The following is a 10,252-nucleotide window of genomic DNA, read 5'->3' on the forward strand; positions in this document are numbered from 1 at the left end:
GAGCTCAGGTGACCAAGGGCCTTCCATTGGCATCATGGCTGGATGGCCTGGACACAGAGCTTTTCACAAACAAGCTTGGCCAATGTTGTTTCTCACCAATTTCTTCTTATTTTCCCTGTTGGGATCCCCCTCCCCAAGTCCATTAAGTGCTTGCATTGTGGGATACACCTAAACCAGCCAAAAAGGCCACAGGAAGGAAGGAAGGAAGGAAGGAAGGAAGGAAGGAAGGAAGGAAGGAAGGAAGGAAGGAAGGAAGGAAGGAAGGAAGGAAGGAAGGAAGGAAGGAAGGAAGGAAGGAAGGGGAAGGGAAGGGAAGGGAAGGGAAGGGAAGGGAAGGGAAGGGAAGGAAGGGGAATCTCTCACCAAGCCAATTCTTAAGCAGTTCTTCTGGTGACCTCCAGATTATTCTTCCAAAAAGGGCCACTATTGATGACTGAAGCATCATCCATCATATTGAGTTCCTTCCTTAGCCTCCAAATTTTGGGTCCCTGCCCCTGGTCATCCCCCACCCCACCCTTTTTTCTTGAAACGAGTGTCACCAACTTCCCTCTTAACCCGCCATGTTTCTCTGGTTTCCCACACAGGAAAAACGCCGTAGAAGAAAAGCCGGCCGTTCCCGCCACGGACACCAACAACGCAGCCCCTGCGGAAGTGAAGACGGTCCCCAACGAAGCCACACAAACAAATGAAACTGAGAGCAAAGCATGATGGGCACCGGGGGCCAAAAGCAGAGCAGACGGAAATTTAAACAAAACAAAAAAAATTGACAGAACAGCTTCACCTGAGCATTTAAAACACAAAAAATACACATCTCATTCCTCTAGTGTCTTTGCCTTTTTTAAATGAAAACAGACAAAAAAAATGCATACAATGGGGAAAATGTGTTTGGTTATTACGGGGGGGGGGGGGTTGTTTTTATTAGGGCTTGGTTTTTTATTTTCCTGGTTTTTTTTGTTTTTTGTTTGTTTATCATTTGGGTAGGTTTGTAGAAAGGATCTTACTTCATGTGCACTTGCTTTTAAGAGGAAAGGAAATTCCCCCCTCCCTTTCCCCCCACCCCTTCTCCTATCACATCTTTGAGGACGGACCTCCGGGGTCTCGTTAGAACAGCAGACAGTCCGTGCAAAACACCCATCTCAATGACTGCAAATTTAGGGAGAATCAGAAACAGAATGAGCAATCTTTTATTTTTATATATTCCAGCTAAGTTGAGAAAAAAACCTGTACAGTCTTGTCAGTAAATTACCGTTTCCTCCCCTCTTTTCCCCCTGGTCGATTTCAGATTCCTTCTGTTCCCAAAGGTGTGTTTGTCGTGTTCCCCCTTCCCCTTAACTGAGTCCTGTTCTCATGTCTTGAACCCTGGGGGAGCCCACAGCCACTGTCTATCTCTGGGGCATAACTCTTGGCAATGAGCCCCTCGGTTCATTTCCGTGGGTTTCCTGGAAGATGTTTGCAGCTGACTGAGCCCTTCGAACCTTTAATTTCAATTCCTATCCTTGCATCGGGGAAGAATGTGCTGGGCAGCTTTGGGAGGATGAGTTTCAAACCACAGTATTCTCCGTTCGTTTGTTCTCTTCTGTTTTTTGTGGGGTTTTGGTGGGGGGAGGAAAGGGTTTTTTTTTCCACGTTCATTTGTTTTGCCAACATTTTTTTCTTCCAGTGTTTACAGTCAAACGAAATGTTTTTTTTAAAAAAAACTGTTGTGTTTAAAAGTCTATGTAAAATAGCTGCCTTTTTAGAGAGAGAAAGAAAGAGTGAGAGAGAGGAGAGAAAGAGAGAGATTGTCAGAGAAACTAAAATGCTATATAGATAATAGGTGGGCCAGCATGTTTGCTTTGCAGAGGGAGACATTTTAAAATATGGATGTTTTCCCTTTTATCTTTCTTTTAATTATTATTATTATTTTAAATTCTTACTAAAGTAAGAAAATCAAGTAACCCTCCCTTTTCCTTGATCCTTCTTTGGATAGAGATGGGCTAATGAAGGGCCAGCTGGTTGTCTTGAGAAACTCTAAGCACCCCGTTGAAGGAAGGAAGGAAGCTTGGGTAGACAGGAATGTCCTGTCCCCCCCCAGGGAAGATTTTACGAAGTTCTTGAGTTGAAGGGAGAAGATCCCCATGTGGTGCTAAGCCTGCCCCCCCCCCCGAATCCACAAAGGTTAAGTGGGCCTGGGGGGATGTTGAGACTGGTCCTTCTCAACACCTTCCACATTTTTTCCTGTAACCCCCAAGAGAGCATCTGGGATAGGTTGGCCGCAGAGGAGCTGTGGGACATTCCTCAGACTCCCCCCGCCCTCACCTGCTCTCTGCTGAAAAATAGAGAGATTGGGAACATTGGTAGGTCACTCACGTCCGGGTTGGGGGCAGTGGGGAGCGTCTCCTCCTCCTCCTCTTGAAAACGGTTCCTTCCTAACTTAATATATTTGATGAATTATATATTGTGTTGAATTTCAGGAGCCAGTTAACCGTGGCCTGTTTTGGAAGAATAACCGTACTGTAAATGCAAATGTCCTTGTATGCTGTTGGCCAAGTTGAAGCTTGAGGGTAATTTTATGGCCCTGGAAAGCGTCATTCCCTGGAAGTTTCTTGGAGTGAAGCCCAAATGTATGTATATAAATATGCCCTAAGGCTGAGATGTAAGAACTGTAAATCTGTCTTTAAAGAATGTATAGACTGAAGGGTGCGTCTTGGGCTGGACAGGGCTGGCAAAGACACAGCCCACCTCCCCAAAGGGCATCTGAGCTTTGGCAGCCGATCTGGTGGGCATCCATCCCGATTCCTGCCTGGGTGGGGGGTGGAGTGAGAAGCCATTCAGCAAGAGATTCAGGCTTGGTAGCCCCCAGGGGTGTTGATTCCCATTCAATTCAGAAAGATCTTTCCGGAGAGCAAAGTTTGACTTTCCCAAATCCATGTAGTTAGAGCCAAGATCTTCCTTAAATGGCCATTAGTGCATCGAACACGGACTTTGGCACGGCAAAGGGTCTTTGGGCCCTGTGACCACCTTGGGGAAAGAAGCAGTCGGCTTAGGTTGAAATCCCTGGTCTCTGGTGGTAGAGGACGTGGTTCCTTTTAGCTGGAGTATTTTGGCTTCCCCCTCCGGGACTCTTTCGTCAGCTCTGGAGGAGCCAAAAGAGAATCTGCACTCAGGCTCAAAGATATATATGTATATCTCTTTAAGGAACAGCAATTCCCTTGCCTAATGCAAACATCTGGCCATTAAGGAGGTTTGCAAAAGGAGTGGGAGTTCTAGATTGCATCTACTGATCTAGAACACCCTTAGAAAATCACCCGGGGTTCAAAAAAAAAGCCTCTACTGCAATTGGGGTTTGGATGCTGCTTCATGTCAGAATGTTAAGTGGGCCGAATAAAGTTTTTTCAGTGGTCTGGTTGTTATTTGCCAGAGAGAGTAGCGCTGTTTGAACACAAGGATTACTCCTGGGTCGTTGTAAGAGGCCGGTTGGTACAAACCCAGCATTCACACGTTTCCGCCAGGGCTCTTGTGCCTGAAAACTGTAATTCAGCAAGTTTTAAGAAATTATTCTTCTGCAAATGGGAAGTTGGGGGGAAAAAGGGGATAGATAGAGAAGTGGAAAAGGACAGCAGCCCTTTTGTAAAAACAAAAACAAAAATATATATCGTTTTCATATTTTTTTTTAAATCCTTAGATCTGCAAGCTTGTGCACTGTCGGTGCGTGAATATCTTAATGTGAAATGTGTTTTTTGTCATAGTAACTGGTTTTTTTTTAATTGAAAAAAAAAAGAGAAAAAAAAAACCTTCAACATAGTTCGGATGTGGAAAGTGTAGCAGGGATAGTTTGGGTGATCGAGGAAAAACACACACACACACACACACAAAAGATTTCCGAAAGAGGACCTCTTTGGGTTCAGGAGATGTAAAGAGAAGAGCTAACCGCTGTTCTTTGGCCACAGAGTAGTTCGTCTTTCAATAAATGTACAACCTGTGAAACTGAATGTGATATGTAACATTCCTTGGGCTGCAGGCACGGAGGGAGGGGGAGGAAGGGAGGGAGGGTGGGGGGCCAGGGGGAGACACAGAGACGCATCTTCCCTGCAACCGGCATCTCCAGGTGCGAGGCTGCGTCTCACGGTTAGCTTTCCAAGGGGAGGAGAAAGCAGTCTTGTCCTTTTGCTCATTGTTTCTTCAACTGTGGTTGTCTTCAGCTCCTGCAGGAAAGTGGGGTGGGGGGAACGGAGGGTCCTTTTTAGCCTTCCCACTCTTCTGACGCTCCCCCTCCTTTGGAGGAAGCCCCGGATGGCCAAGCAGGGAGATTTGGAGCCCTAGAAGATGGTGGCGAGAAGGTTCATGAGGGCAGGAATGTACAGGGGGTGGGGGGGGGGCTTGCCAAGGAGGGAGGGAGGGTCCTGAAAGGTTTCCCATCAGGCAAGCCCCTTTGGTCAGTCCTTCTCTTCCCCCCACCTCTCCCCATGTCCTTAAGCCCCCAGCAGCTCCCAAGAAGGCCAAGAGAGATGAGGATGGTGGAAATGTCCCCCTTTTTCCACACAGCCCTTCCTCTCCCCATCCATTTAAGAGGGACACCTCCTGCTCCTCTCACCTGGATGGAAAACTTGCCTTCCGGGGGGGGGGGGGTAGACCCAAACCTGGCCCTGTGGAGAAAAGTTGTGGGGCTCCTGAAGGCTTGGAAACCAAGCTAGCTTCCCGAACAGGAAAATTTGTTCTTCAGAACGTTCTGGAGAACATCAGCTGGAGATCCCTTAAGGTAGACATCTTCAAACTTGGCAACTTGAAGACTTGTAGACTTCAACTCCCAGCTATGCTGGCTGGAGAACTCTGGGAGTTGAAGTCCACAAGTCTTCAAGTTGCCAAGTTTGAAGACCTCTGCCTTAAGGAGAGGACACCATCTGCTGACCTCTCCTCTTCCTTCTCTGCAGGGAAAGGGCTGGGGGTTCTTATGGGGCCTCCTCCTTTTCCTCCTTTTTATTTTTTTAAAAGCCGAATCTTTGCGCTCCATGTTATGTTTATACCGGTGTATTTTTTATTTTACTTTCTAAGGAGATAGAAACTTTAAAGAGGGACCAACCACCCCCACTGTTTACAATGTGTACATCTAAGATATGTATGCGTCATACATATCTACCTTATCTATCTGGCATTCATACTTCTTGTAGTACAGTAAACGTGTTTTAATCATGCAATATATTAGAGGGGGCGGGGGTTAAAAAAGAGAAGACAATAGCACATTCTTTGCTTGGTTTCTACCCAAAAGGGTTTGTTTGTTTCCAACTGTGCATTTTCTTCTGCACCCCTTTCCCCCCCCCCAGCCTCCTCCGTCTGTGGGGCATCTCCAGAGCCCTGGTTCACTTTGGCAGTGGGGGACGGTGGCTCTCTCCCCCCTCTGCCCACTCCCCTCCTCCAGCATTCCTCTTTCAGGGGCCTTCTCTCTTGTTATAAAAAACGAAACAAAAGACAAAAAACTTTTTACCGAGTGAAACATGGGTACCACCTCTTTTGCCATTCTCACCAATGTAAATACTGGACACTAACAGAGAATTTTGACTTTGCATTCTGTCACAATACTTGTGTTCAAATAAAAATTACCAAAAAAAAAAAAAGGATTTTGCGTAAGCCTCTGTTGCATTGGTCTTGCCTGGCACTTCCAGGAAAGGGATATTCTGCAGGTGGCTTTGCCTTTGGCTAGGCATATTATGGGTTGCATGGTCAAGGAAGCACCAAGACGACTCCCATCAGCACCAACAGGACGGGTCTCTAACAGGTAAACTGAGAGCAAACCAATGGTGAAATGCATTTTCTTGTTACTACTGGTTTGGTGGGCGTGGTTTGGTGGGTATGGCAGGGGAAGGATATTGCAAGGATATCTCCATTCCCAACCCACTCTGGGGCCAGTCAGAGCCAGCCGGTTCTCCGAACTACTCAAAATTTCCACTATCAGTTTTCTATCAGAACCTGCTGGATTTCATCCCTGGAGCAAACCCCACTCTCTTCTAGCACTGATGAGGTTACCTAGTTGGGTTATGAGAAAACGACAAGAAAATCAGCTGGCACCTCTAGATGTGCCGGGACTGGCAGCTTCCAAAATATCTTCCACTCTACTAACAAAACCCATTTTGTCAAGTAGATTAGATCTGGTGCTCTCTTGAATTTGGTTGTTTTCTCGCAGACGTTTCATAATCCAACTAGGTAACCTCATCCGTGCAAGGAGAAAGTGGGGTCTTCTCTCTGTTTTTTCTGTTAGTGATCTGCCTTCACAGTTCTGGTGAGAGTCGTCTTGGTGCTTCCTTGATTGGTTTGCGGTTAGCTTATTTGCCTGAAGTCCAGTCTCTTTCTTCCCTGTTCTGGCAACTCTCCATGAGACCCCCAGGGTGGTCCTGCCAACCCCAGTAGTCAAACAGTCGCTAGCAATTTAGATCAGCCTTCCACCCTCTCGTGCTCCGAGATGCGTTTGCGTTGGGTTGAGCCCATTTGTCACAGCTCTTTCTGACAACTTCAACAAGGGTGCCCTTTCCAAAGCATCGTCCGTCTGGCACATGAATGCTCCTTTGGGGAGATGAAGGCCCGTCAGGAAGCTGAAGGCAGTTTTGACTCTTAGGAAGAGCTTTGGGGTCACCCCCACGCTGGACAGTTCCAGTTGCACCAGCCACCCTGGAGGTCAGGATAGGGAGTGAGCCTGCCAGAACCTCCCATGCACCTAAATAGGGGGCCATCTCAGCTCATGGGTTAGTTTTGACCTTCCAGAAATGGAGAAGAACTGAACTGGTGAGGTTGAAAAGAGGTTGCCCAGGGCAGGGGTCTCCAACCTTGGCCCCTTTAAGCCTGGTGGACTTCCACTCCCAGCATTTCCCAGCCAGCAAAGCGAGACATTTGTTGAGTGAGCTTTGCCCCCATCTTACAACCTTTCTTGCCACAGTTGTCACGTGAATTCAGCTGGCCCGTGGACTTTGATTCTCCGGAGGTCACAAAAGGGGGAATCAGGTGACCCTGGGATGCTGCGGCCGTCCTAAGATAGTCGCCAAGCGTCTACATTTTGATCAGGTGGCCATGGGGATGCCGCCAACGGTCGTAAGTGTGAAAGAAGTCACTTTTTTTTCAACGCCATCGTAACTTTGACACAGCCACTAAACAAAGTTTTGTAAGTCAACGGCTACCTGTATCTTGCTTTATTCCCCTCCTTCTCTTCCTGGTGCTCCCTTGCCCCACCAGTGCCTTACCCAAAGCCAGTTTTCCCACTTTCCTGCTGTGCTGCGAAAGGAATTGTGTGACCAAGCCGCTTCCCCAGGGGTGGGGCCTCTGGGGGTTCGCAGGGATTCGGGAGAACCTCGAGCTAAGATTCCCTGCAGTTCAGAGAACCCCCACTCCTGGCTGGCCTCGCCCACTCCTCCCCTCCCAGGAGTTCCCATGTGGCCCCGTTTTGGATGCAGGTAAGGGCAGGGTGCATGTTGAGGCTCAAGGAAGGCAAAAAACGACCCTACCGGAAATTTGGAAAGTCCGGAAATGAGCCTGTTTCCAGCCTCCAGAGGGCCTTCTGATCCTGGGGAGGTTGTTTTCACCCTCCCGGAGGCTCGAAAAAAGTCTCTGGAGCCTGGAGAGGGCAAAAATGCCCCACCATTGTGCAGGAGGCCAACTAGGCCACGCCCTCCATGGCCACACCCACCCAGCAACCAGGCAGAGAATCCCTTGCTAAAAATCTGAAGCCCACCCCTGTGTCTTCCCCAACCCTCCCATGACGTTGCTGCATCTGGTGAACCAGAAGAGAACACGTGACTCCAGCAAACATTTCCCATTAACTCATACGATCAAAGCAGATGCTTCTGGTTTTTTATTTATTTATTTTTGCTACTGGTTCCTTGGCCTTCTCTGGGCTCAAATGTTAGCTGCCATGAGGCTGCTTTCCCAAACACGAGAGGCAGACCTGCAAGTTGGGGAGGAGAAATACAAAGGATTGGTTTGAAAGTGATTTTGCAAATGGAAAAGGAGCTTGACGTTTCTCTCAATTCAATCCCTAACCGCGAGGACAACCAGTGGAACGGAGGTTGCCTCCAGAAATCGTGGGCTGGAGGTTTTTAAGAAGAAATTAGACAGCCACTTTATCTGAAATAGTATAGGTTCTGCTTGAGCAGGGGCCTGGAGTAGAAGACATCCAAGGCCCCTTCCAGCTTCTATTCTATTCCCCATTCTATTCTATTTTACATTCTATTCTATTCTATATTTCATCATTCTATTCTATTCTGTACTTTATTATTCTATTCTATTCTATTCTATTCTGTATTTTATCATTCTATTCTATTCTATTCCCCATTCCTTTCCCTTCCATTCTATTCTATTCTGTATTTTATCATTCTATTCTATTCCCCATTCCTTTCCCTTCCATTCTATTCTATTCTATTCTGTATTTTATCATTCTATTCTATTCTATTCCCCATTCCTTTCCCTTCCCTTCTATTCTATTCAAGTCTTTGCAGATGTTGTTAGTCCATTGTTTTTTTAGTCTTGGCAACTTTATGACTTATGGACTTCAACTCCCAGAATTCAGAAGTCCACAAGTCAGAAGGTTGAAAAACACTGTATTAGCCACACACGCCATCTGGTGGACAGTTTTATAATCTCGTTTTGTTTTCCACTCCACACTTTTGAGTTTCTGCTGCGGCTTTTGCTGGCAGTAATTTTTCTGTCAGTTTTGAAGTATTTGGCTGCCCGTTCCTTGCTAGGTTAACTAGCATTTGCTTATGAATCCAAAGTTGGGGGGAGGAGTGGGAAGGAGAAAAAGGTCCCCCTCCACAGCTCTCTAGCAAACAGCCACAGGAATGAAATTAAATAAGGTGATGGTTAAATGAGCCGCTACCGCCATCTAGTGGCAGGTGAGGGGATCCAGCATCCATTCTCCATTGCATCTGCAGCTGTTCGTCTTTTAACTGCTTTCTTCAAATTTATCATTTGATTTGGCGTATAGCATAGAAGAGACCATACATGGATAACAGCAATCAAATTGTGAAGAAAGAGCACATAATGCTACGGTACAGGTATGATGCGACAAAGTAGTCAATTTTGTAAGGTTTGAGGACGCGACTGGACAGGGAAACCTTTAGCTTTTATATTAATACCTGGGCCAGAATTTAGAGTGTAAAAGCCAAATGGCCAAATTGATTAACATTGTATAAAGGCAGGTATCTTTTTAATGGCTTTTACACTCTGACGATGTTAGCAGTGACTAATGAAAGCTAAGTGAGCAACATATTTTAAAGTTCTGGAGATTGTAATGTCTGTTTCTTTTATAACTACACCTGAACTCGCATTTTTACGAAAATTCTATATATATATATAAAATTGTATATATGTGTACAATAGGTAGTTATTACTCTTTTTTTTACATTTTACATTCTATAATACGTATATATTACATTTTATCACATCTTATCCCACTATAATATTATATATGCTTCATCTATCCTTATATTTATACTTATTCCTATTTTCCAGTTCCTTAATCATCTTTCCTTGTTAATTTCCTAATCTTTACATCTATTATCTAACCAGTTGTACCATATATTCCAAATCAAATAATATTCAGTTTCTCCTCTATCTTTTTTTTTCAAAATAATTTTTATTGAACGTTTTAATCTTTAAAAACAGAAAGAAAAACACAACAAGAAAAAACAAAACACAAAACATACATAACCATATCAAGCAATTATGCAGTCTTCTGTATCGGCTTTCCTGTTTAGCCTTTATAGTTCTCCATTCTGCATTGCCTTCCTATTGCTTTTACCTTGACCTATAACATAACAACAGTAGTGCTAACACTTATAATAATATCGATTATTTATATCACCGTATATTTTACATTCTGTATTTTCTGTTTTGGCTTTTCTTTTCCAGCCACTTATATTGAATTGAGACGCGGCCACTTTAAGATGCCTGGACTTCAACTCCCAGAATCCCAAGCCAGAAAGTCCCGCAAGACTTTGGGTTGCTGGGAACTCTGGGAGTTGTAGGCAACCGGGCGGCCCCGCGTGTTCCAGACGTCAGCTCCCAGCAGCGCCTGCGCAGAGCTGGTGGGAATGGCAGGCGCGCCTTTCCACCAACGGTCAGAGCGCCGCCTCTTTACCCGGCTCGCCCACCGCGTTCGGAGTTTTGCATAGCCCCGCCCTCCCACCTGCCGCCACGCCCAGAGAGGAGGGGATGCTGCGGCAAGCGTCTGTCTCCCGCCCACAATTTTGCATAGCCCCGCCCACGGTTGCCGGGGCGACGGGAGACGCTC

General features: G+C 46.0%; 1 protein-coding gene across 4 annotated transcripts in view; it reads left to right on the forward strand.

The window, feature by feature from the left end:
- Positions 1 to 4,007, forward strand: part of NCAM1 (neural cell adhesion molecule 1) — a 158,481-nt gene extending 154,474 nt beyond the window's left edge. For all 4 annotated transcript variants that reach the window (XM_081960616.1, XM_081960618.1, XM_081960617.1 and 1 more), the window contains one exon: positions 585 to 4,007. In XM_081960616.1, coding sequence (XP_081816742.1) covers positions 585 to 708 — 124 coding nt within the window. In that variant the 3' untranslated portion in view covers positions 709 to 4,007. The remainder of the gene's footprint in view (positions 1 to 584) is intronic.
- The last annotated feature ends 6,245 nt before the right edge of the window (positions 4,008 to 10,252 follow it).

The sequence above is a fragment of the Natrix helvetica genome (assembly GCF_964273705.1).
Source record: "Natrix helvetica genome assembly, chromosome: 8".
Lineage (NCBI taxonomy): Eukaryota > Metazoa > Chordata > Lepidosauria > Squamata > Natricidae > Natrix > Natrix helvetica.